General features: G+C 57.2%; 11 protein-coding genes across 11 annotated transcripts; 4 read left to right on the forward strand and 7 right to left on the reverse strand.

Moving 5' to 3' along the window:
- Positions 1-135: 135 nt before the first annotated feature.
- Positions 136-5,028, forward strand: KVR01_011944 (uncharacterized protein). The gene is made up of 2 exons (XM_044787385.1): positions 136-1,508; positions 1,593-5,028. The coding sequence occupies exons 1-2, from the start codon at positions 275-277 to the stop codon at positions 1,931-1,933; spliced, it is 1,575 nt and encodes a 524-aa protein (XP_044639025.1). The 5' UTR covers positions 136-274; the 3' UTR covers positions 1,934-5,028.
- Positions 2,527-4,416, reverse strand: KVR01_011986 (uncharacterized protein; the record flags this gene model as incomplete). The annotated part of the gene is made up of 1 exon (XM_044785129.1): positions 2,527-4,416. One exon carries the CDS (start codon positions 4,414-4,416, stop codon positions 2,527-2,529), a length of 1,890 nt encoding a protein of 629 aa, XP_044639067.1.
- A 468-nt stretch (positions 5,029-5,496) lies between the features above and the next one.
- Positions 5,497-6,229, reverse strand: KVR01_011846 (uncharacterized protein; the record flags this gene model as incomplete). Its single annotated transcript, XM_044784144.1, has 3 exons — positions 5,497-5,859; positions 5,924-6,027; positions 6,136-6,229. 3 exons carry the CDS (start codon positions 6,227-6,229, stop codon positions 5,497-5,499), a joined length of 561 nt encoding a protein of 186 aa, XP_044638927.1.
- A 3,073-nt stretch (positions 6,230-9,302) lies between these two features.
- On the forward strand, positions 9,303-10,063 carry KVR01_011987 (uncharacterized protein; the record flags this gene model as incomplete). Its single annotated transcript, XM_044792366.1, has 2 exons — positions 9,303-9,850; positions 9,922-10,063. 2 exons carry the CDS (start codon positions 9,303-9,305, stop codon positions 10,061-10,063), a joined length of 690 nt encoding a protein of 229 aa, XP_044639068.1.
- A 581-nt stretch (positions 10,064-10,644) lies between these two features.
- KVR01_011923 (uncharacterized protein) lies at positions 10,645-11,891 on the reverse strand. Its single transcript, XM_044785702.1, has one exon. The coding sequence runs from the start codon at positions 11,810-11,812 to the stop codon at positions 10,841-10,843; it is 972 nt and encodes a 323-aa protein (XP_044639004.1). The 5' UTR covers positions 11,813-11,891; the 3' UTR covers positions 10,645-10,840.
- A 1,491-nt stretch (positions 11,892-13,382) lies between these two features.
- On the forward strand, positions 13,383-15,062 carry KVR01_011831 (uncharacterized protein; the record flags this gene model as incomplete). The annotated part of the gene is made up of 1 exon (XM_044792158.1): positions 13,383-15,062. The coding sequence occupies one exon, from the start codon at positions 13,383-13,385 to the stop codon at positions 15,060-15,062; it is 1,680 nt and encodes a 559-aa protein (XP_044638912.1).
- Positions 15,063-15,713: 651 nt separating this feature from the next.
- Positions 15,714-16,290, reverse strand: KVR01_011873 (uncharacterized protein; the record flags this gene model as incomplete). Its single annotated transcript, XM_044793720.1, has 2 exons — positions 15,714-16,235; positions 16,276-16,290. 2 exons carry the CDS (start codon positions 16,288-16,290, stop codon positions 15,714-15,716), a joined length of 537 nt encoding a protein of 178 aa, XP_044638954.1.
- Positions 16,291-16,954: 664 nt separating this feature from the next.
- On the reverse strand, positions 16,955-18,231 carry KVR01_011825 (uncharacterized protein; the record flags this gene model as incomplete). Its single annotated transcript, XM_044784626.1, has 1 exon — positions 16,955-18,231. The coding sequence occupies exon 1, from the start codon at positions 18,209-18,211 to the stop codon at positions 16,955-16,957; it is 1,257 nt and encodes a 418-aa protein (XP_044638906.1). The 5' UTR covers positions 18,212-18,231.
- An 858-nt stretch (positions 18,232-19,089) lies between these two features.
- On the forward strand, positions 19,090-20,577 carry KVR01_011909 (uncharacterized protein). The gene is made up of 2 exons (XM_044791586.1): positions 19,090-19,640; positions 19,781-20,577. Exons 1-2 carry the CDS (start codon positions 19,489-19,491, stop codon positions 20,439-20,441), a joined length of 813 nt encoding a protein of 270 aa, XP_044638990.1. The 5' UTR covers positions 19,090-19,488; the 3' UTR covers positions 20,442-20,577.
- A 333-nt stretch (positions 20,578-20,910) lies between these two features.
- KVR01_012076 (uncharacterized protein) lies at positions 20,911-22,797 on the reverse strand (the record flags this gene model as incomplete). The annotated part of the gene is made up of 3 exons (XM_044785210.1): positions 20,911-21,299; positions 21,362-22,357; positions 22,434-22,797. 3 exons carry the CDS (start codon positions 22,795-22,797, stop codon positions 20,911-20,913), a joined length of 1,749 nt encoding a protein of 582 aa, XP_044639157.1.
- Positions 22,798-23,454: 657 nt separating this feature from the next.
- On the reverse strand, positions 23,455-24,780 carry KVR01_011935 (uncharacterized protein; the record flags this gene model as incomplete). Its single annotated transcript, XM_044792392.1, has 1 exon — positions 23,455-24,780. One exon carries the CDS (start codon positions 24,778-24,780, stop codon positions 23,455-23,457), a length of 1,326 nt encoding a protein of 441 aa, XP_044639016.1.
- Positions 24,781-24,919: the final 139 nt, after the last annotated feature.

A 24,919-nucleotide genomic window follows, 5' to 3' on the forward strand; every position in this document is an offset into this window, starting at 1 on the left:
TCCAATGATCCAATGAATTAGTTCAGATGGCTGCTGAATTATAAACACACCTCCTTTCCCCTCCTTGCCGTCTTCGCCACCTCAGGAGATCCGACCGCCCATGTCACGTGATATCAACCGCCACCTGCAACCGCCGCAAATTCGCCTCGACTGACAAGGACAAGCAGGACAAGCAGCCACTCCACCATCAAACAGGCCAATCAACCCCGTCTGGCCATCTTACACCTACACCAGGAGTCCTACCTATACGCACCGGGGCAGTCCACCACCGGCCATGTCCAAGTCCAAGCAGAAGCGCAAGGCGCAGCAGCAGCAGCAGCAAGCCGGCGCGGCGAAGAGGGCCAGGACGGAGCCGGCCTCGCAGGCACCGGCCCCAGTCCTGCCGACAGTCGGGGCCGCGGCTGGGACCTTCGAGCCCAGGCTCCTGAGCACCGTCGTGCCGGAGGAGGACCTCGAGGTGACGGTCGACACGCTGCGGGCGCTCGTCGAGAACCCGGGCCTGATCAAGTCCAAGGCCTGCAGGGACCTGCGGGCCGCCGTGTTCGAGTTCCGCAGGGCCTGCACCACCGGCTTCAACGCCAACGCCGACGCGAACCTCACCTCCCGCATCAGCGGCGCCCTCGCCGACGGCGGCCACACCGAGGCCCGCGTCCTGCTGGCCGAGATGCGCATCCGCCAGCAGGTGCCCAAGCTGGGCGCCCTGTGCCGCTGGGTCCGCGACCTGGACGTCATCAGCGGGCTGGCCGAGCAGCGCGAGGGCCGCGGGGCGCGCACCGGGGCCCAGGCCGAGACGCTCAGGGTGCTGGACGCCATCCTGCGGGTCACGGGGCCGGTGGACCACTCCTCGCCGCCGCCACCAGCCGACGACAGCGCAGCAGCAGCAGCAGCAGCAGCAGCACCCGACGTGTCGCCACCCCAGCCGGCGGGCACGCTGTCGGTGCGCCCGGCGTGGGACCTCCGCGGGCCCGGCCGAGGCCCCCCGCGCCGGATGACCTACGCCTCGGTGCTCGACGGGACCCTGGCGGCCTCGATGCCGGCGGGGCTGCGCTCGAGGTTCCGCGTGGTCCAGACCGTGCCCGGCCCGCAGCGCAACCCGCCCAACAGGCACCCCGCGACCGTCTACGCCTCGACCGACGGCGCCGTCGCCCTCGCGCCGCCCTCGTCGCCCGCCGCCCCCGCCACGGCCCACCACTCCCACCCGACGGTCCCGGGCCTGCACCTCCTGCGCGACGTCCTGTCCCCGGACGAGTGCGAGCGCATCATCGGCGCGGCCGAGGGCGTCGGCTTCGCGCCCGACGCGCCGTTGCGGCCCGGCGGGGACGGTGCCGAGAACAGCGTGCTCGCGCACAACTTCTACTGGGTTGTTGATGAGGAGTTCTGCCGCGGGCTCTGGGCCCGGGTGGAGCCGTTCGTCCCGGGTCGGGTTGGCGGCCGCAAGGTCCGCGGGCTGAACCGGAGGTTCCGGGTCTATCGCTATGTCCCCGGTGCCGAGTACCGCGCGCATATTGGTAGGTCACCAGGGTCTTGTCCCTCTCCCATCTCGTCGTCTTTTACCCTCTGCTGTCCTCCGGCATGCTGACACCCCCGCCCAGACGGCGCCTGGCCCCCCTCGGGCATCCTCCCCGACGACACGTACCAGTACGACGCCAGCCCGCCCGGCGCAAGGCAGTCCTCGCTCTTCACCTTCCTGGTGTACCTCAACGACGACTTCTCGGCCGGCGAGACCACCTTCTTCCTGCCGTCGTCGCGCGAGGGGACCCTCAACGCGTACCCCGTCAGGCCCATCCAGGGCAGCGTGGCCATGTTCCCGCACGGCGAGACCGAGGGCAGCCTGCTGCACGAGGGGACCGGTGTGATGCGGGAGGACAGGCCCACGGCCAAGTATGTCATCAGGACGGACGTGGAGTATGATGTTGATCCCGGGAGGGACTAGCTTGCCTTGTCCTTGACCTTGTCTATGGTTATGGTATGGATGGTCTGTGACTCGTGCGGGTCCGCTTGTCCTTCCTTGTATTCTGGCTGGCATAAGGCTTCACGGGGGCGAAAAACGGGTATCTGAAATGGGATCCCAGGTAGATTGCTGAAATAGACACCCAGCTACCTTCCTACCTGCCCATTGCCTATGCACAGAATCCGTATACAAACGCTATCTCAGACCCGAACCAGAAGGAAAATAGCCAACAGACAATGCCTGAAAATCATACACATATGCCCAAACGTCCAAACCAATGATATGCTGCTCTCGCCTGACACCTCTTTCCCCCCTTTTATCTCTCTCTCTCTCTCTCTCTTTCTCTGTGGCCGGAAACCCCATTTTATCTCGTATGCACCACCCCTCTTCTCCCCAGACCCAAGCGCCGGCTCGATTCGTGTTCCCCAGCGTCTTCCAGCTGTCATTTGCGTAACAAAATGCACCTGGCCATGCAGTACTGTGTTGCCATCGCCCTGCCGTCTCTAACCCTCCGCGTCTCCCATCCCCCCATGCCATGCTTATGAACCACTCCTCCTCAATCACCCCACACAACCTCACGCAAAACTGCTCGAGATGGTGATAGCCGTCGTGTAAAACATGCCCACGACCCCCAGCACCATCAGGACCACGTCGCCGATCTTCTCCCCCGCCGTGGACGCGACGGCCCTGTAGTGCAGGAAGGCCGGGTAGACATAGACGAGCGGGACGCAGGCGACGCTGCCGATGAGGGCGACGAAGCGGTCGAGGTTGGTGCTGCCGCCGATGCTGATGGCGCAGCAGATGACGACGAGGGCGGTGCGGAAGGCGTTCTTCTTCCACTTGGTCAGCAGGTCCTTCTTGCCGCTGCGGTGGCCAAACAGGCGGCCCTCGAGGATGCGCATGGCGGGGAACAGCTGGACCGGGTTGCCGATGAGCACCGCGAGGGCGTAGAGGAACTGGACGGCGTTGACGAGCCGCGACGACTGCGGGAAGTTGTTGATGACCTCGATCTGCGTCTGGTCGCCAAAGGTGGCGTAGCACAGGGCGCCGACCGACGTGAAGATGGCCGTGATGATGAGCATGACCAGGCCGAGCAGGTACTCGAACTTGTCGGGCTGGCGCATCGAGGCGTGGATGGGGATGATGAGGCCGATGCCCTCGAAGGTGAAGATGGAGGCGCCGATGGTGAGGGTGTATGCGCCGGGGTTGAAGAGCTCGACGGTGGGGCTCATGCCGCGGGCGGCGAGGTGGGAGATGTCGTACTGCCAGATGTAGCAGAGCCCGATGAGGATGAAGGCGTCGGCGAGGGTGGCGGCGGCGCCGAGCTTGGAGATGTTGCGGATGAAGCTCAGGGGGATGAGCAGCAGGGCCTGCAGGGCGATCAGGGCCTTGATGCCGAGGGGGTTGGCGCCGCCCGTGACGGCGGCCAGGAAGCTGAACCAGTTGTCGGCGACAAAGACGAGGCCGGTGCAGACGAAGCCGAGCTGCGAGAGGGTGATGCTGGTCAGGATGACGTTGCGCATCCACGGCCCGGCGATGGCCTCGCCGATCTCGCCGTAGGACCCGCCGCACGAGGTGCGGCACCTGAGCAGCAGGTGGAAGGCCCACATGGAGATGGCGGCGACGGAGACGAGGCAGACGGACGAGAAGAGGATGCCGCCGTTGTAGAAGGCCTTGGGCAGGAACATGATGCCGGTGCCGACAAAGGCCTTGAGGAGGGTCAGGAAGGTCTTTGTGGTGCCGGCGTCGCCCTGGCGCCGCAGCACGCGCGACGACTTGCGGCGGACGTGGTGCGGGCGGCGGCGGACGAGCGGGGTGGCCTCGTTGGCGTTGGCGTTGGCGGCGTCGTCGTCGTGCCCGTCGACGGCGTGCTCGGAGGGGGTGGCCTCCTCGTCGGTGACGCCCTCGTCGTCCGAGTCGGCCAGGTCCTCGCCGGCAAAGGCGCCGTAGAGGTCGAGGAACTCGACAAAGCTGCGGGTGATGGGCATGCTGGTGCCGCCCTGGAAGCCACGCGGGCGCTGGGTCCTCTGCTTCTGCAGGACGTGGTGCCTGCGGAAGCCCTGGATCTGGTTGATGTCGCCTGCGGTCAGCTCGTCGGCGGCGGGCGACTCGGTGCGCACGGGGTGGGAGAAGGTCATGGCGCGCTGGATGCCGGGGGGCTGGGCGGGGATCTTGAACAGGTCGCGGTGGATGTCGCCGCCCTGGAGCAGGAGGGACGACTCGGCATGGGCGGCGTCCGAGTCGTCGACGGCGTCCTCGGGGAGGAGGGAGGACGAGGGGGCTGGCTCGGCGGGGCCGTCTCCGGGGCCGTCAAAGCCGTCGAAGGCGGCGGTGTAGCCGTCGGGCAGGTGCTCTGCCACGACGGCGGCGACCCTCTCCTGGTCGTCGTCCCTGGGGTTGAAGGACCCGGAGATGCTGTTGAGGCGGTTGAGGACCTCCTCGGGGATGTCCCTGTACGAAGACATGCTGGCGTGCTGGCGGGCTGGAATGGGAGTTATGATGTCAACGAGCGGCCAAGGTGAGATTGTGTCTGGGACTAATAAGAATAAGGTGAGACCTCTGCTCTCTCTGCTCTCTTTCCTGCACCTGCGACCAAAAAAGCTATACCATTTCGCGTGTGAGGCCCTCGTTGCTCTCACATTGTAGGCAATTGGCTGTTGGTGCTGTCGTGGCCTCGATCGTTGCTGAGACGGCGACGGTGCGACGGTGTGGAAGGTGGTGCAGGCTTGAGCAAGCTGAGTGAGCGAGTGAAGTGAATGAGTGAGTGTGAGAAAAGACTGAAATGTTGGGGTTTGGGCTGGGATGGCACGGGACGGGACGGGCAAACGGTCAGTCAGGTCAGTACGGAGCACGGAGTAGGAGTGACGCCCACGGTCAAGCTTTTTCCTTGCTGGCCCCAGGTCACTCGCTCCAGATGTCACTCACTGCTGCTGCCCCCAGGTGGGGCACAGTCTGGTCAGTGCCCAGGCCAAGGCCCAGGGTCCTCTACTGCCTCCAGCACTAGTCCTGGCCCGGGGGAGGTCACCAGGAACCGCTTCGACCACTGGGGCGGGATCTAACAGTTTGCAGCATTCTGGGGGAGCCGATGACGCAATTGCAAGACATTGCCCGCAATAGAGTTTGGGCCTCATATAAGTGCTGAAGGGTCTCGGAACTCGCTCGAAATTTCCACACTGCCAAGCCACCCAAGCCACACTGCATTCAGCCAGTTCATTGACAGTCCTATCTAAGAGTTATACTGCTATACCGCATCTCTCAAGCCCTCCATCACGAGTGACTGTTGCCCTCAACACGATCCGGACTAAAACCGAGGTACTAGTAATGTCTGTGCCACCAAGTGATAACAATTGCCAGGCCCCTAAGGATTGGTGATACTCCGTTCGGACCCAGGTGCCCTCTTTGTTGCTGCCAGTGGTGATGGCTGGGCTATGATCCGAGGCTCCAATTGCTGCAGACGGGTCGATTGTGTGCGAGGACAGAGTGTAAGAAAAGGGGCTTTGAAGTGACCCCAGGTCGGTGACTAGAAATACTTGTGTGAGAAGACCCTAGGCCTTCTCCTTTGGCTCCTCCTCGGCTTGACCCTTCGATGCAGAGGCTCCGCCGTCCACCTCGTCCTGCTGTGCATCGCCGCCGCTGCCCTCAGGAGACCCGGCCCCGCCTAAACTGACCTCCTGAAGCATTTTCTCAGCGAGCTTGAGTTGGTGAAGCATCTCCGTCAGGCCCGTCAGGGCCAGGCTCTTCTTCAGCATGAGGTCCATGGCGTTCCTGTTCTGCAGTGCCATGAAGCTGTCAAACTCCGCCTTGACTGTCTCGCGGTCGGCGCCAGTGTCGACCAGGTTGTGGAATCGTGCTCTAGCGGCGGCCAGTTCCTCCTGCTGGCCAGCCTGGTCGGCCGCAGGTGCATCACCCTGTTGACAAGCAAAGGTCAGACACCCGGCAAATACAGCGACATCATACTGCGGGCCCACCCACGGATTTGTCCATCCTGTCGCCGTTGTACTTGTTGGGTTGTTGTTGCTTTCGTATGTTGCTGGTTCTCAGGCTGTCCTCTTGGGTGCCGTTGCTTGCGAGGTGGACTGTGGATGAGTGGTGGTGATGGTGGTACAGTGTGAGATTGATTCAGTGTGAACTCGGATGAGATCCAATGCCGTTTTGCCAGTCCTGGACGAGGGAGACCTACTTACTTATGCAGGATCCTTGGGAAGGCTGTAGGCGCCTTCCGAGGTTGGCAACAGCAACAACAGCATTAGCAGGCTGGCACTTTCCACCAGCCTTCATACCTTGAAGTCGCCATGCATGGGTTGGGACCGACAGTTGTCGGAAGGTATTGTAGGCCTGCAGTCAACTGGTGGCAGGAACAAGCAATTGCCAAGTCCCACACCTGTCGGTCACACTGGCAGTTGCTCAAGTGCTGCTTATTGCTTGTTCGCCCGCACGGGCTTGGACGAGCACTCTGGGGACTTCAAGTTCATAGAGCCAGAACTCAGTTTCAACCCGTCATTCTTCCTGATGAGGCACTGTTTGTACACCGGGGCTGCGCAATATACTGTAGAGCATACAGCAAAATGATCTTGAAGGCTGTGTTGGCCCCAGGGCCCCATTGTTGTACCTTGAATACTAATACCAAGTGACCGGTTTCTCTCGAATTCTCTGCAGAGCCTCCATGCTGCACAGGGCCTGCTCTTGTTGCACCGCAGCTATTGCGGCCGTGCCAAGAACATCTCTGGCCTGCGCCCTGAGCACATATCTGTCAAGCATAGCCTGCGCACGCTCGCACCCCTCTTCCGCACGCCTGACTTCGTGGTCCAGATGCACCTGCCATCCACGACGTCCCAGGTTGGTCTCGCCATGCGTATTGATCTCACTTTCAAGTCTCTGTCTGGCGTGGGCAAGCGCACCCCGTAATTCCCAGGCAACTGCATCGGCATCCTGCACTTGCCAATGGGCTCTGGCGCGCCAATTGCTGATGATGTCGACGAGCTCTCTGGCTGTCTCCTCCATGATGCATGTCTGATGCACCACGTCGCGAAGTTCCTCGTCCGATTCCGCTTTCAAGTGATCAGTATTTGTCATGAGGCCTCGCATGCCTCGCATGCCTCGCATGCCTCGCATGCCTCGTGGCTGCAGTTGGCCTGCGTGGTTTCCGGGGGCATTCTGGTATCAAGACGAAGTCAGACACTTCCAAGATTAACTCATGAAGTCTTGGGGGGGCTTGTGCGGGAAGCTCCTACGGGGTCAGACATCAGAAGACCTCGCTGTTGCCAGTATGGTATGGGATTTCGAATCCCAGTATTGGGTCCTCACAGCTCGTTGTTGAACGAGGCTTGGCGTTGTGGTATTTTCACAGCTGTGAGAACGATAGAGGTCTGGTACTTAGTAGCCCTTGAGACCGCTTTTAAATACTGACACTCATCTTACGTCCAATATTGGCCGGCTCTGGTCAGGCATCTAGTCATGAAAGGCCTGTCCATCTTATAGCTGAGTGAATAAAAGGGCTTCCAGTCAATCACCTATCAGCGGTCAGTCACACAACCGCTCTATTCATCTCCGCCAAAGGAGGAGGCGTGGTGAGCATTTCGATACCTGGCCTGGCACTGGCCTGCGGTAAAATATTGCTAGAGAAAGCTTTGGCCTGCCACGAGCGCCGAGAAGAGGCTGAGTGGTAGGTTGATGGAGTTTTTGGGTAGCCATATTCCTATCTCAAGCCACTTCCTTGACGCCATTGACTTCAACTATTACAATGTGAAACAACGGATGCACCTGCCATCTGCGTTTAACTGGCTCTTTTCAGAGTCAATGCCTGGCTGACTTCAACTGTTCGAAGTTCCCCTACCAATGCCGGCCTGCCCGGGTGAGAGCTTTGGGAGACCAGGGATGCTTATTTAATGGCCATATACTTCACAAGTATAAAGGTTCGTCGCCCGACCGTGACAGCGGTCATATGTTGCGTCACGCAAATCATTGTCTTCTCCCCCGGCTCCTCGTGCCACTGACGTGTACCTGTATGTACCAGAGTTTTAGCGGGGCCATCTCTCATAAATGTATAAAGATCAACGTAAACAGCGTAATAAATACAAGCCGCTGGTATGCCGGATACACATGATCTCTTCCCATAATTAGTCAACTGCAATAGTAGGCGTGACTGCTAGCCACACGCTCTACCATCCGGCTAAAAGACTATAATAACTAATCTACTTATTGGTTATTTCTAGTAGTGTATAAGTACTGTACCGTTACTACCCTCCTCTAAGGCCTTCTATAGAGCTTTAGGTATATAGAGAGAGAGGGTCTGAGTGGTTTCTAAATAGTGCGTCGCTGAGTCGGCTTGTGTACTTATAGGAGGCCTGAAAATCTTAAACGGTATAGGTTATTTAATTAAGCCGCTTTTAGAGTAAACACTACCTTCCTGGTAGTGCAATTATAGACCGAATAAGACTTTCGAATGTGGGGGCTTGAACCTACGCCCTTAGATTGGTTATTGCAATAGTAGGTGTGACTGCTAGCCACACGCTCTACCATCCGGCCAAAAGACCATAATAACCAATCTACCTATTGGTTATTCCTAGCAGTGTATAAGTACCGTATCGTTACTTTAACGTCGGCTTACTCGTCTCCTATGAAGTGAATATGCGATCCACTTGAGTCTAGTAATATGTAGTATGGTCACCTGGTAGGCACAGATTTGGAAATATCCATGGACTCCTAGCACCCCAGAAATCCGGCCGAGTAGGCGAAACCGGCCGCCGGGCCCGAGACCCCGGCCAACATCTCGTGCCACATTGACATCCACTTGATACCTGGGGTTTCCAAGAGTTATCTACAGTGTCCAGGCTTGGTAGGTCATACAAAAGTTATTTTTGGTGTGATATGCTTGGCATGTTGTTGATAACATGCTGTCGTCGTAGCTATCAATCATGAGCCACGGACAGTGCTACCTCGATTTGGAGAGCCCAATTTATCCTGCAATATAAATGCATGCGCCATAGGCCACACAGCATTCTCCATTCGGTACCTGCGGATCGTTTTCTGCACAGCCAAGTCTCGATATAATCTTTGCACCTTCCCTTCACCCGGTAAATAGGTCTTTACAATTAGCATCCGACCTCTGGAGGCCAGATATACATGTCCCCGGGTGATTTGGTGTTCTGGGCACCGAAAAGCTGCGGGTGCACGCGGTATCTACCCATTCAGCCCGAATACCCGAGCCGAATTTCGAGTGTCGTCCGGATTGGCCCAGGCATATTCTGGTCAATATAAAAAATCTAGGGTCCTCCGCTGATCATGATGAACATTAGCAGCTTGAACTCTGCAAGCCAGGAACCACACACCGAAGTCTGCTATCAAAGCCAAGATGCATTGGCCGAGTCTCGCAAACGCGCTGGCAGGACTGCTCTTCTTCGGACGAGGAGCCGCCTCCGTCATCGACACTCCGGACGTGGCACCTGGGCTAGGCCGGGGTTACAACGGCGTCCTGGACGGGGGCAAGACATTCAACTTCACCCTCTCGCGACGCCAGGGAACCGCCGCGCAATGCGGTGCAGCAGCCAATGGTGCGCGGTGCTCAAACAACCTCTGCTGCTCGCAATGGGGCTTCTGTGGCTCATCGGACATGTACTGCTCCAACATCGCGGGATGTCAGCCGGCCTACGGTGTCTGTGAAGGTTCAATCACTACGACCACCTCTGCAACGACGACAACAACCAGCTCATCGTCATCCACGGTAACTACGACCACTTCGTCGACAACTGTAACGACCAGCAGCAGCACCACGAGCAGTAGCAGTAGCAGCAGCAGCAGCAGCAGCAGCAGTGCCACTGCAAGCCCAACTGTCGGCCTGCCACCTGGCCAGAGCACCACCCCCGACGGCACATGTGGCAACAACAAGTCCTGCCTGGGGTGGTCCTTCGGGCAGTGCTGTTCCCAGTTCGGTTACTGCGGCGACTCGGACGTGTACTGCTCCCCGGTCTCAGGGTGTCAGGCCCAGTACGGCCTTTGCGAGGGATCCTCCCCGCCACCCGGCTCAACATCAACGACATCTTCGCTGTCGACGAGCAGCCCATCCTCTACGTCAACAGCCACGACGACATCGGGGACGACAAGCACCAGCTCTAGCAGCAGCAGCAGCGCGAGCGCCAGCCCGACGCCGGGTCTCCCGCCGGGCCAGAGCACAACTACGGACGGCACGTGCGGAAACAACAAGTCGTGTATCGGGTGGCAATATGGGCAGTGCTGTTCCCAGTTCGGTTACTGTGGCTCCTCGGATATCTACTGTTCTCCGATTTCAGGGTGTCAGGCAACTTATGGGATATGTGACGCGGCGTGAATGCTGGAAAGAGATGGGGGTGGGGCGAGGGCCCAGCTCGCTGGGACTACGTGACGGCCATAGTCAGGAAATATCAATTTTATTCTAGACTTTCCGCCGCCAGTTCCTGGGTCGATGATTTCCGTCTTTGATACTTGCCCCCTGAACTGCACTACCTAAGTATGCCTGGCGCAGTGATTTGGTTGCGAAATTTTGGCGTGTGTGGTCAGTCTTTAATGACCTCGGGGGCGAACTGATGCCACATGCCCACAAACGTGCTGTATTGTCTCTATACTTTTATTGGCACTGTGCTTTTTTAAATGCTTGGTCTTGAGCGTTTAACACTGTATGAAGGCACCGTATACGTTTTATATGTACGGGGATTAGAAACGAAACTACTTAAGGGCGGCAAACAAGTCAAGTGCTTCTTATCAAACTGGCGGACAGTTGTACCACCTAGATACCGGGGGACAAAGATTATGAAATAATCTATGCCATGGATCTGACTCGATGAACATAACGAGCCATATCTCGCTGCCCAGGTGAGTACATCGTTCATCCAGCTCTTCATGGGCAGTGGCACAGCCTCACTTCAGGAAGTCCCCCTTCGTCTTGGCCAGCATCTCGTCGTAATACGGCTGGAAGGCCAGCCACCCCTTCTCCGGCCCGCCCACGCTCTGCGCCGAGAATTTACACTCGTCCTCATCGATCAGAACCTTCTCATACCCAGCCGCAGCAGCCGCATCCGCCAACAGTTGCGCCTGACAAGTCCGGTCCAGTGACATGAACCAAAAGGCAGCCTCATCAACACTCTGACCCACAGTCAGGAGCCCGTGATTTTGCAATATGACAGCCTTGCCGTTCCCTAACGCAGCCGCAATCCTCGCTCCCTCGTCCGCATCAACGACCACGCCCCCAAAATGCCGATACACAGCGTGGCTCCGATAGAACCGCAGGGAGTCCTGCGTGATCATCTCCAGCTCCCGCCCAAAGGCACTAAACGCCTTTCCGTGGACGCTATGCGCATGGCACGCCGCATGGACGTCTGGGCGGCCCTTGTGGATGGCGCTGTGGATTGTGAAGGCCGCGGTGTTGATCGGCTCGTCGCCCTCGACAATGGCACCGTCCTCGTCGACCAGGATCAGATCTGACACGCGGATCTGGCTGAAGTGTGCGGAGAGGGGGTTCAGCCAGAAGTGGTCTGTGAGAATCGGGTCGCGCACGGAGATGTGGCCTGCAACCCCTTCGTCGTAGCCGCGGTCTGCGAACACCCGGAAGGCGGCTGCGAGGTGCTCCTTGCGGTATTGCCGCTCCTCCGCGAGGGTGGCGAAGCGTGGGTAGCTGCGTATGCGCAAGTCGCGGCCTGATTTGGTCTTGCCGAGGGACTGGACTGCGGTGGGCGGTGCCCTGTTGGGCGTACTTGGTGTTGTGGCCTGCTGCTGGATCGAGGCGAGGGGGCGCGAGCCTGAGTTTGTGAGCTTTCGTCGGCAGGTCATGACCGACGCTGCTCGAATAGCGCCGGCCGGCCGGCGAGGGATCTGGGTCAGAAACAGATTCATGGTGGCATTTACGAGATATGCCAGGGGGTAGGTTTGGCTGTGCCAACTGCCGGCTCAATATATCGAGACCGGCGACCGGGAATATCGGGTCGCCGCTGTCTGTGACAAGCGAAGTGATGCCCCCCCCTGGCTAAATTCGCATGTACGCACGTGCCACACAAATTTCTTTATTCTCTTTCTAAAGTAGTTTTCTTTCAATAACTCCTTTATTATATACCTAAAAAATATATAAAAATTATATTTATAATTCATATTAAAAACTATATAAAAATATAATTTTTAAATATTTATTTAATTAAAAATAAAATTTTATTAATATATATATAAATATTTATAAAACTTTTTTAAATCTTTATTTAAAATTATAAGAAGAGTACTTTTAAGATTTTTATTTAAAACTTAATAAGAGTATATTTTTAAAATATTTAATTATTTAACTTTTAGATTTTATTAAAATATATAAAAACTTATTTAAATAAATATTTTAAAAATATAACCTTATAGAATTTAAAATAAGGATTATAAATATATTTTTTATATAATTTTTAGTTAGTTAATTAGAGAGTTATTAAGAAAAGACTAGTTTTAGAGGGAGTGAAAAAAATTGTATGGCACGTGCGTACATGCGAATTTAGCCAGGGGGGGGCATCACTTCGCTTGTCACAGACAGCGGCATATCTTCCGGCTCGGAATTGCGCCACCGCCCCCGCGTTTCCACATCGGTGCAAGACCGCAAATCCGGGGCAATGAGGCTGACCTAAGACTGAGAAAGCCACTAAATTTCGGGGATTATAATGTGATTTTTAGACGATTTACAAGTAAGGCATTCTCCCCCTCCCCTTCCTTGAGGAATTGCTTTACACAAAGATGGTGTTCAAAAGAGCTATTGGGAGTGAGTTCTCAGATCTATTCGCGGCAATAACAAGAGCCAAGTATATCAACGTAATACTGCGGTTCCGGTGCTATGCGTCCTGATCAAGATATGAAGATCAGATGGAGGCGAATTGCGTAATTCTCGTTTGCAGCGAAGCATGTTAGGGATAGAACTGGTTTCAATACCATCAATTCAACCGCTGCGTCACAGCTGCGATACCTACAGGCCGTCACCTACAAGACTCTGAGGATGTACATATAATTGAGTTTCGGAATATGAATTGCCTAATCTGGAAATGAAATTCCCGCGTCAGGACGAGCCTGTTCTGCCTGTCCCATTCACAACACCAGGCCGTACCAATCTGGGGGCCGCATGGTGATTAATAATGATTGACCCACAGGGCTCGGGGGTCCACTTGCCTACTTGGGTAATCTGTGGTTGCGAATGGCTGAATTTCGCGTCGTTTATAAGATGTGTGCGGCAGAGACACGTCTGGCGTTGAAATGAGGCGCCAGAGGACCCGATTGTAGCAAAGGCTCACGGAATCATTACTGATATTTACCGTCTTGCTATAGCGGTCTCTTCTCCGTTCAACATTGAACACTCGCTCCCGGAGTTTCCAAGCGGCGGCCTCAACCGAGTGACAACCTCAATACGCATCTAGCCTGCTCCCCTGAGCTCGACCTGTTTGACGAAATGGCGGACAGAGGAAGCCCCGAATCGGACCCCCCGTCCGACCAGGTCTCGTCTGACCACAATGTCCTCGAGAAGCAGGATCAAGATGTTGAAGAAGGCAACAAGGCGGATACAGCCCCAGAGCCCTCTCCGCGCAACATACATGGTCTCAAGTGGGCCTTCTCGTGCGCCGCCCTCCTCTCGTCCATCTTCCTCTACGCATTCGACTGCACCGTCGTGGCCGACATCCAGTCTAGCATTATTGCCGAGTGGGGCGCGATAGAAAAGCTCTCGTGGCTCAGCAACGGCCTGGTCATGCCGGCCACCGCCTTCGTGATGCCATGGGGCCGGCTATACGGCCAGTTCAACGCCAAGACCTTCTACCTGACCTGCGTGGTCCTCTTCGAGGTCGGCTCCGCCCTCTGCGGCGGGGCGCCCAACATCGACGCGCTCATCGTCGGCCGTGCCATCGCTGGTGTGGGCGGCGCCGGCATCTACATGGGCGTCATGACGCTCATTGCGACCACCACGACCATGAAAGAGCGGCCCTTCTACGTCAGCCTCACCGGGCTCACCTGGGGCCTCGGGATCGTCCTTGGCCCCGTTATCGGGGGCGCGTTCAGCATCTCCTCTGTCGGCTGGCGCTGGGCCTTCTACATCAACCTCCTCGTCGCCGTCCCTGCTGCTCCTGCGTACATCTTCCTCCTGCCCAACCACGCCGACCCCCGGCCGGGCGTCTCCCTGCGCAGGCGGTATGCGGAGATCGACTACGTCGGAAACATCCTCCTCATGGGCGGCCTGGTCTGCCTCATCCTCGCCGTCAACTGGGGCGGTGTCATCTACCCCTGGAGGTCCGGCGAGGTGATTGGGTGTTTCTGCGCCGCGGGGGTCCTGTTCGTCCTCCTCGCCGCGCAGCAGGTCCAGACCGTCCTCACCACCGTGGCCCGCCGCATCCTGCCGGTGCAGATCTTCAACAACCCGACCGTGCTCATCCTCGTGGCCTGCTGCGCGTCGGCCGGCGCCTCGGCCTTCGTGCCCATCTACTTTGTCCCGACCTTTTTCCAGTTCACGCGGGGCGACTCGGCGCTCGACGCCGGCGTCCGCCTGCTCCCCTTCATCGTGGTCATGGTGGTCCTCATCATCGCCAACGGCAGCCTCATGGGCAGGCTGGGCTACTACACGCCGTGGTTCACGGCCGGCGGCCTCCTCGCCCTGGCGGGCGCCGCGCTCATGTACACGGTGCGGGCCAGCACCTCGGCCAGCCGCATCTACGGCTACACGGTGGTCCTCGGGGCTGGCGTGGGCATGTGGCTGCAGGCGTCGCTGTCGGTGGCGCAGGCGGTCGTGGCGCCGCAGGACGTCCCCGCCGCCGTCGGCCTCGTCATGCTGGGCCAGTTCCTCGGCATCTGCATCTCGCTTGCCATCGCCAACACCCTCTTCCTCAACGATGCGCGGTCGGCAATCCAGGCCATCCTGCCGGATGTGCCGTCCGAGACCATCGGTCTCGCCATCCAGGGCTCGACGAGCGGCTTCCTGGACACCCTGGAGCCGGACGTCAGGTCGCAGGTCCTGGATGCGATTATCTTGGCCATGAGTAAGGTCTATATCTTGGTCATCGTGGCTGGCGGCCTGACCGCGGTGCTGAGCCTGTTCATGAAGAGGGTGAAGCTGTTCGGAGGCGGCGCTGCGGCTGCTGCTTAGGGCTTTGGCGCCATGTTGGACGTATTCCTGTGCTAATGGCATGACAGTCGCGGCTATATCGCAACCGTGGCTTTATTGTATGTTATTAGATCGGTTTCTATCATAATATCTTTTGTTACTTTGTAATCTAAACATCTCTAATGTGGTCTAAAGAGGGTTCCGCTGGACAAAGACAAAGCATATGAATATATATACTTATAGCCGTAAGAGAAACTCGTTCAAGATGGTTGAGCTCTCAGACTCAGGTTTTGTGTAAACCCCGGGAAGGAGTCGTACCTAGACAGTATTCAGATAGATAGGCGGGCTTGAGAATGGACACCGGCATGTACTATAGCCGAGTCGATTGAGGGATGGCTTGAAGAGCTGTAGTATTGTGCTGTGCCAGACCTTTCAGGACGCAATCAGAATAGCTCGTCATCTTCACGTGCACTACCTCCGGATTGAAACCGAGTGGATGAAGCAGGATAAGTACGACTTACCAGATTGGATGATAAAGTCGAAGATGATGAAGGGCTAGGTCTGTTCTTCGGCCTCGTTTGAATATCTCAACTACGATCTACGTTCTATGTCTTAGTCTTCTCCCATGCAGGCCCTCGTAGTAGAAGTAACATCAGACTGTCTGCCCTAGAGTTCCTCCGTTCCTGGCCCCGCCTACGACCGCATTGCCCCACCGACAGGCTTGTCCGAGTTCCGGTCGTCAACAAGCCACCTCACGATGTCGGCCGCCTCCCGTGTGACCTCCCTAAACTCGTCGAGCGTGCCGAAGGTGTCCCCGTCCAGCATCGCCGGGTCCGACACCAGGAACGAGGCCAGCACCCTGTGGTGGAGCAGGGAGGCCTCGATGGCGCGCCGCAGGGCCTGCTTGTCCTTGTCCGCGGCCTTGACGACGTAGCCATACATGAACATGTAGCCCTCACGGCTTGGGGGGGCTGACAGTGCGGCAGCCGGGTTCTTTACCTCGGCAAGCCTGACCAGTGCGGTGATATTTTGGGCGCCCAGGATCTCGACCATGGACGGCGCCACGCCCACGGCACGCTTGATATCGGCGCGCACGCGCATGAGCGTAATGCTGTCGGTGAAGTTGCCGATGGGCGTGTCCTCGGGCAACTCGGACTCGTCGATGCCCACGGCCTTTGCCCACACCCCTCGCACGACGCTGGCGACATCGGCAGCCTAAGCTCCGGCGGCGGGTGGTGATTTCGCTCAGCAGGACTTCTTCTGCCGTCATATTTGCTAGACTGCTTCTGTGAAGAATGCGTATTAACTACCTAGGTACACTTTACTACACTATACTCTATAAAGAGATGCACTCGCACTCTGAGATTGAGATATTCCTGAATAGGTACTTAAGTATACAATGCTCCGTATAAGCCGGAAGGATTCAACCATCGTACGGCGACAATATCTCTACGCAACGCAACCGCTCCTGCGTCCGAACTCGGGAGGAACAGAATACAAGATACATTAGTGCTTGACCTACAATCAAGACTCGGTCGACATCCCGCCCCCTCACACGACACACACACAAACATGCATGCAGGGCACATCCCCGTCACGATACCCTCAGGTTCCACTTGTCTCTCCTACCAGCCCCTCCGCTCTCTGTTCAGGCTGGCCCGCAAGGCATGGATCCTGGCCCACGTGCCCTTCTGGCTGGCCTATCTCGCCATATTCCAGCCGCCACACCCAAAGTGGTCCATATCCACCACCCTGATATCGTGGCTGGCCGGGGCACGCCCTGGGAGGAGAGCGCGGGGGGCGTTGCGAGGAGGATCGGGGGGTGGCTGCGGGAGATCCAAGGCCGCAACGGTTTGCTTCGAAGATCTAGCACGGTTTAGGACAGGAACAGTTGTTGCCATAGGTTAATACTATGTATAATCTCCTCCCTCTTACTAGTCAGTCTCCTCCCTCTCGTCTTCGCCGTTTTTAGGTTCCTGGAATTCTTTCATTACACGGCTGAAGTTGTCCCTCGAGTTCTCAATGACAGCCTGTAGGTAATTGATGTTGAGCCTCCTCAGCCGGCAGTCTGGGTCCAGGTCCCTCAGCATGGCCTGGCCGCTCGCGCTGATCGAGTCCAGCAGCTTGTTGGCCCGCCTCCACAGCTGCATCACCAGCATCTGCCTCCACTGCATGGCGTCCCGGCCGTCCGCCGCCATGTCATAGAACCCCACGCTCACGCTGATCGAGCTGTCGATGTCGCCCTTGGCAATGTAGTCGAAGCAGACGTCCGCCTCCTGGAACACGGCCATGATGCAGATCAGGTCGGTACAGTTAACCCTGCAGTTTTTACACGTGACCATGCCCTGGCACTGCTGGACTATGTCGCTCGTCACCTGGAGGACACTGTCGAGGCGCCTTTTCTGCAGCGCCGCCCTGGCGTTGGGGATGAGCAGCGCAAGCCCCGAGCGGCACTGGCAGCCCTGCGGTGACAACAGCTGGCTCTGCCATGAGAGGTCGGCGGCGTTGGTGCTGGTGATGACAGGTAGGAGGCCGAGGCTCGACAAGGATGCCTGCTGTCCCGATGTAGGGGTTGTGATGCCCATGTTGGTGGCGGAGCCGCCCATCGAGTCGGGTGGCGTCGTCGAGTCGCTGGAAAACCCCCCAGGCAGGTCGAGACCCGCTACGGGGCTCATCCCTATCGTCCAGTCAAGTGCCGGGTCCACCGCGCTCCAGTCCATCTGTTGCTGCTGCTGCTGATGCTGCTGCTGATGCTCTGGGCTGTCTGTCTGCTCGTGGTCGATGCTGGACGGGTCCACCGAGGACCCCAGCAGCTGCTGCAGTGCGGCGCTGTCACTCGCGGACTGACCATCACTGAGGTGGTCGGCGCCAAAGTCCATCTGGCTGTGGCTGTCTTCCGGGTTCCCCGCGTCGACGAGGGCCGAAGGGATGCCCAAGGACGCAGGGCTGAGTGGCCGAGGCGGCTCTATGTACCTGCAGGGAAGCCCCCGGCTGGCGCAGCGGTCACAGTCGTGCTGCCCGTTCCCGTAGCACCTGACCTTCGCGGTGCGGCACCGATCGCAGGCCGTCCTGGGCCTCCGGACCAGCGGCTTCGCGCCCCGCGGCGCCGAGCTCTTCCAGTTGTTGACCAGGTTGCCCGGGATCTTCTGCCTGCGGGAAACGCGAGGCTTGTGGTCCATGGGCGAGCACATTATCTCCTGTTGTGGTTGTCCTAGTAGTAGTAGTAGTAGTAGCAGTAGTATGTGCACGGTGTAATGTAGGGCTAACAGCAGGATCCAGTCTCAGCAGTGTTATCATACTATAGATATATGTGTCAAATGTTGTGGTTTATTGGTGCATGGGTTAGTCAGTCTGTAATCAAACCTCCGGGAGTAAGGCGGCTGTTGCGTTGGGCTTTTGGGCCCACCACACGTGTGTAGACTCTACCTGGCTGGAGGATTCTATGGCGTGATTTCTAAACCTGCATGAGACACGCAAGTGGCGCTGAATAGCACCTTATCTAGATAGTGCTTCTTTTCCCCAGTTTTATATATACATAAATTCGCACTGTAGGCACCTTAGGCTAAAAATTAGTGGTGGTTTCGTTTTTAATCCCCATACATATAAAATGTACGTGGCGCCTTCATACAGTGGTAAACGCTCAAGACCCAGCGTCTGAAGAAATACAGTGCCAATAACAGTGGAAAGAGAATACAGTAGGCTAAAAATTAGAAAGTCCTGTGAGATGCCCAGAGCTGGGCAGCATCCAGGGATTCGGTGGTTGATCTACCGATGCAGGTTAGATAGAAACTATGAGAACTTGTGTTGGTAGGGGCTCGGGAGCGAAATTGCCGACGCCGAGCAAAGCAGTCCCCAGGCGTTGCAGGACGCTTATGATACATCAGATGGATCACGGGCAACAGGCTCTGCCAGCAAGGTCGGTGTCTCACCAAACACCCTGCATAGCTACCTTATCAAGCTATATGCTTCATCTTGTTTGCTTTTTTGTCGAGCACTGACTGCAATCTCGGCCAGGAAGCTCGCAGACGGTCTTTCAAGAACTGGCCATACCTGCAGAACGGGGTTCCGCGTCGTACGAGCGCGAAGGCATCGCACGATCCCAAAAACACCATGATAAAATCCCGTAGGAGTCTCCCAGGTAGACCCGCACGAGATGCTCCCCGAGAATCCTTCCGGACCAAAAACCACAACATGCAGAAGGCGCGGCATATTAATTCCAAACTTTGGACGACAGCTGGAGCAAGCAGCCGGCTTCGCAACGCCCGGAACAACACAAGAAGGACCGCCACCGAACATGTGGGATGTAAGGGAGGGGGGATGGGAAGAGTGAGAAGCAAACAATTTTTGCCGCGCATCTTCGTTATTCTTTTCTTGAACCAGAGACGATACATTGGCCGTTGATACTGTTACCGCCGTGGATGCTGCCAGCCCGGCTGTCGACCCCAAGTCTGTAGACTGGACAAATGGCATGAAAACAGCATCCCGAGATGTGGCCTGGTACCAAAACACTCTTAGCCACGTCCCCAAGATCGCACGAGAGGTCCTGAGGGAGTATTCGGGCATTCCCGAGAACAGGATGCTGGATCACATCCATCGTGTTCGGGACCAAGCTTGGGAAATGTAAGTGCTTTGGTGCTGCTGCTGCTGCTGCTGCTGCTGCTGCTGCTGCCGCCGCCGCCGCCTGCTCCTCCTCCTCCCCCTGCCTTATCTCCAGAGGATCATGATGAGCCCAGCACTGTGGCTAACCAAGGCCGGCACAGCATGCCTTACCCATGCATCGGGGTCTTCCGCTTCCTCGACTTCCCAGCCTGCCTATCGCCCGCGTACGGCGAGGTGCTCTCGCGCGTGCGCGCCGGCGAGACCTTCCTGGACCTGGGCTGCTGCGCCGGACAGGACCTCCGGAAGCTGGTGCACGACGGGGCGCCGTCGGAAAACCTGGTGGGCGTCGACACGGAGCGCCGCTTCATGGAGCTGGGCTACGAGCTCTTTGGCGACAGGGGCAGCCTGCGCGCCCGGTTCCTCACGGGGGACGTCTTCGACCCCGGCTTCCTCTCGGAGCTGCGCGGGCGCGTGGACATCATCTTTGTCGGCTCCTTCCTGCACCTGTTCAGCTTCGAGCAGCAGCAGGCCATCGTCGCACAGCTGGTGCGCCTGCTGCGCCCGGGGCCCGGCTCGCTGGTCTTTGGGCGCCACATGGCCACAACCGAGAAGGGCGGTGTCACCACGACCAACGCCCTGGGGTGGTCCTTGTTCCACCATTCCGAGGACACAATGGCCCAGCTGTGGGCGACCGCGCCCGAGGGTAAGTGGGAGGTGTCGTCGGAACTCGTTCAGTATCAGTCTGAGGCGTGGGATAATGGTGTCAAGTGGCAGGGCGGCGATGAGGTCAAGCAGCAATACTTTTCTGCGAAGCGGCAATGAGGAGTTGAAGCCCATTTCTTTCACAGGGTTGTGTACAGCCGGTTGCATGTAGACTGTCGACGGAATTTATGTGCACCCCAATTTTCCCCCTTTGTTAAAGAGACCACACCACAAGTAGCTTGAGTACAAGCTGGACACAAATACCTAGGTATACTAGAGATCAACATGAATTTAGCCTTGAAGTTTATCTGATTGTATGAGCCATTTGAACTTGTCTACTTATGATAGTGCAGATGCCTGTTAGTAAGAGACCATGTGCCGTGACAGACAATAGGAAGGCCACACAAGGGTGGTTCACTAAGGCGAAAGGGCTCAGATAGCTCAACGGAAATTATAAAGATAAGATACTATAAGATACCTGACAAGAAAAGCTTACATACAAAGACGCATATGCCAGCTACACGTTCTACCTGGCTACATTCAGTCTGCAGGGCCGTTAAAACAACACTCTTATTTTGAATTCTTCATTCTACTCTACGTTTTGAAAACCCTTTGACTTCGAAAGGGCTGTTGCTGTAGCCCGCAGCTCTGACTTTACCATCTTCCCACTGTGGTTGGTCGGCAGCTCATCAGGAACACCGCCTCCTTCACCAATCCAAAAGAAATACTCAGGCACCTTGTGGGTCGCTATGCGGCCGCGGAGCCAACGCTTCAGCTCCTTCTTGCCCAAGCCTCCCTGGCGCTCCACAGATTTTGACTCGGGCTTACAATTCGAGCCGCAGGCGCGCTGGATGAAGACGCCAACAACCTCTCCCCAGTACCCTAAGGCATCTGGTATCCCGACAACCGCCGCGGCGTGGATCTCGGGATGCTGCTCCAGAACCGCCTCCACGTCGCGTGGGAAGATATTCTCGCCGCCTATTATGTGTAAGTCATCTCATGGACGGATTTGGCAACGGCATCATTGTGGTACGACTTACCCCTCTTGATCATATCTTTCACTCGCCCGACTATGGTGCACCTCCCGGCATCGTCAATCGACACCAAATCTCCCGTTCGAAGCCAATGTCGCCCTTGAGCATCCCTCACAATGGTATCGTCAGTTTTGAGAGGATTTTTGTAGTATCCCTGGAACACGGAATGCCCCGATACGAGGAGTTCTCCCGCACTGCCCACAGGCACAGTACTCAGATGCTCGTCAACAACCCGCGCGGCCAAGCAGGGAAGCAGGGTTCCTACTGAGGAGAAGTCGTCCGTGAGGCGGTCCTGCTTCGGGTCCGTCATGAAGACGATGCAGGAGGCCTCCGTCATGCCGTAGCCGTACGTGAGCCCCCCGAGGCCCAACTCGGCGGCCAGCCTCCCGACCAGGTCCGAGGTCAGGGCCGAGCCGGCCACGATGCCGGTTCTCAGGGACATCCCAGGCCTGTGGGTTCCGGCGTCCGGGTGGTCCAGCATGGCCTGCAGCATGGTGGCGACAGAGTAGATGACGGTGCACTTGCGTTCGGAGAGGACCTGCAACGTCGCGCCGGCCAGGAACACGTCCGAGGGTAGGACGACGGTGGCCCCGTACGCGACTGTCGCGATGAGGCCGCAGACCAGCGCGAAGCAGTGGAACAGGGGGGTCGTCGAGCAGACGACGTCTGACGGCGTGTACCCGAGTCGCTGGCCCACGAGGACGGCGTTGCCCACGAGGTGGGCCGGTGGTATACCGCTCGTGAACTGGATGCAGACGGTGGTATCTGGGGAGCAGGTGGCCCAATACCGAGCCAGGAGATCATCACCACCGCGGCTATCTCCGGCGTCGTGCAGGAATTCATCCCAGGTCAGTACACCGTCAGTCGCTGTTGTGGTGCCCAACTGAACAAAACACGTTGGTTGCTGTCTTACTCTGACCAAATCACCCAAAACGCTGGCATTCTTGCGGTTTCCAATCCTGTCTGCTATGAAGATGCACTTTGGTTCTGCATGCATGTGAGCTGTGTAAGTCCACATGCGATAACACAGGAGACCAATCTGGTTTGTGAATACGAGCAAGTGAGAAGGAAGACATACACAGAAATTCGACCGCCTCAATGACCTCATCAGGCTCCAATGTTGGGTTAATAATGCTGAAGACGGCCCCAATAGCTCCCACGGCAAAGAACAGCTGCGCATACTCAACCGAGTTGCCAGCCAGCACAACAATGCGGTCACCGGGACGCACCCCATGCCGTAATAGACGCCCTGAAATGCTCCTGCAAGAGTTGAGTAGCTGCTGGTATGTCAGGCTTGCGTTTTGCCAGGCGGAAACCAGAGCCACGTGTTCGCCGCGTTGTTCAGCCTGCTTGTCAATGAGCTGCCCAAGGGTACGCGATAACGAGGGCGTAGGGTATTGGAAGCCCGGCCCCTCTCTGTAACTCATAGAATTCAGTACCATGTTTGAAACAATTACTCGTTTATTGTATAAGGGGATGCAGGTGGCCACAAAAGAGACCACAAGTCAGCATCGCGCTGCCTCTTAATGTCGCTAGGGGCTCACAAGCCTAAGAGCAATGAAATCTAAAGGATTCACCGAGATCCTACTCTACAGTCCGAATTCGGACCGGGTTATTAGCACAAACTGATGGAGTTCGCGATGCATGTGCACCGGGGCACCCGATAATATCCGGCCACAGCATTTCTTCTTTAGGCTCATAATATTCCTTGGTGATTTTCTCGACCGGCGGGTGGATCCGAGCGCCGAAATGGTTAGCTGCAAGAGCGTTTACCGAGTCTACCTTCCCAAGTCCGCTATAAATCTCACCCTTCTACCTTCTGGGAGACGCGTAGGGTTGTTATGCTTCTCGAGAAGGCCAATATTGGTAGTATGAGTGCTGTAGACCTTGTTGGGCTTTTTTTGAGCCGAGCACCAGACCAACATTAATTCAAGCAATGTAAAGAGTGCACTTTGAGATATAACTGGACACTATTGTAGAGAGAAAATAGGAATCATGGCTTCCTCATCTAAGTCATTGATAACGTTGTAGGGCATCTCCTTCTGCTGGTTATGCGGCTTGAAACAGATTATACCGTTCTACCTCGGTCGTCCAACTTGCTAAGCCCCGTCACAGCCAAGACTACAGACACACGTCCATTGATCATCCGACCCTTTGCCTGATCCCGGACTTGTTGAATGGGGAGTCGTTGCGCGGCTGGAGTCATTTTGTGCTTTTCCGACGGCGCAGAGAACCTGGATAACCGTGAGATCAATGCAGAGAGTGCCGAAGTTGATGGAGAGTTGAAGACTTACAGCAGCCAAAGAAGCCCATGCCACACTGTCGTGCATCCCCACGCCCCAGCAGCCATGGGCGTCGACCTCACCCAACTCAACGAAGACGGCGTGCTTGTCCTCTTCCTGACCTTGCTGCTTCTGGATGGAGTGATGCCGTGTGGAAAATCCAGTCTCGGTCAGGGTTGACCGCTGTACGGCTTGCACGATGCTGCTGATGAGGTCGGGCCCCGCGCCACGAAGATGGTGCTGGACGCCGCCCACGGCGACGGCAGCGTCCACTTGGACACTGCTGTCCTCCATCGTGTGATCACAACGCACTGTCGCGATCTGAGAGGCCCCCAGGGACATGTATTCCCTCTGGAACAAGCCTTCGAGGACAGCGTGCGTGATCTCGCCCCCGGTGGCGTCGGCGTGGCTCTTGACCACGCGCGTGAAGGCGATCTCCAGGCCTCGCGGCAGCTCGACGCCGCCTAGCACATTCTTGGCGAGCCACCCGATGCCCCCCTTGCCGCTCTGCGCGTTGATGCGGATGATGGCCTGGTGCTCGCGCCCGAGGTCCTGCGTGTACAGGTTCATGCCGAGCGTGACCAGGTCCACGTTTCCTGTCCGCTCGCCGTTGCCGAACAGACAGCCCTCGACGGTGGCGGCCAGGTTGAATATGATGGGGTTGTCCCGGGTCGGACGCCACACCGCCTTGGCGGCCTCGCAGATCTCGAGTGCAAAGTCCAGCGACGTGTCCTGGAAGTTCTCGGGCGTGAACTCGAGCGTCCACTCGGTCTGGCGCGTCTCCGCGCCCGGCGAGAGCCGCGTGGCCTCGCGGACAAGCTGTGCGCACCGCACCGCGCGCGCCAGCATCTCGCCCTTGGACTTTTTGAAGACGACCTCGCGGAAGCAGGCCGACGTGGACATGTGGATATGTACAATGATCTTCTTGGCCCCGCGCACGGCCTCGATCGTCGTCAGGATCAGGTCCTCCCGGCACGGCGCCATCACCTGGATGGTGACGTCCTCCGGGATTGCGCCAGTCGTGATAAGCCGCCTTGTAAAGTCAAACTCGGTCTGCGACGCTGACGGGTACGAGACCTCAATCTCCTTGTAGCCGAGCCTCAACAGCATCTCAAAGTAGCGCAACTTGGCATCGCCGTCCATGGGCTGCATCTTCCATCAGTCGAGCCCGTATGTCCTAATAATAAAACAAAAAGAAGCAGACGGTAAACATAGGGCTTACTTACGTTTACCAGGGCTTGATTTCCATCCCTCAGATCAGTCGAGAGCCACCGAGGAGGCC

Source organism: Diaporthe batatas (genome assembly GCF_019321695.1).
Source record: "Diaporthe batatas strain CRI 302-4 chromosome Unknown Contig00017, whole genome shotgun sequence".
NCBI classification, from domain to species: domain Eukaryota; kingdom Fungi; phylum Ascomycota; class Sordariomycetes; order Diaporthales; family Diaporthaceae; genus Diaporthe; species Diaporthe batatas.

Bases quoted from the DNA above. Each gene is read 5' to 3' on its own strand.
- KVR01_011944 (XM_044787385.1), top strand. From the start codon at position 275: ATGTCCAAGTCCAAGCAGAAGCGCAAGGCGCAGCAGCAGCAGCAGCAA. The intron at 1,509-1,592 runs GTAGGTCACCAG...ACCCCCGCCCAG, and splicing joins CGAGTACCGCGCGCATATTG to ACGGCGCCTGGCCCCCCTCG.
- KVR01_011923 (XM_044785702.1), bottom strand. From the start codon at position 11,812: ATGAATCTGTTTCTGACCCAGATCCCTCGCCGGCCGGCCGGCGCTATT.
- KVR01_011909 (XM_044791586.1), top strand. From the start codon at position 19,489: ATGAAAACAGCATCCCGAGATGTGGCCTGGTACCAAAACACTCTTAGC. The intron at 19,641-19,780 runs GTAAGTGCTTTG...AGGCCGGCACAG, and splicing joins CGGGACCAAGCTTGGGAAAT to CATGCCTTACCCATGCATCG.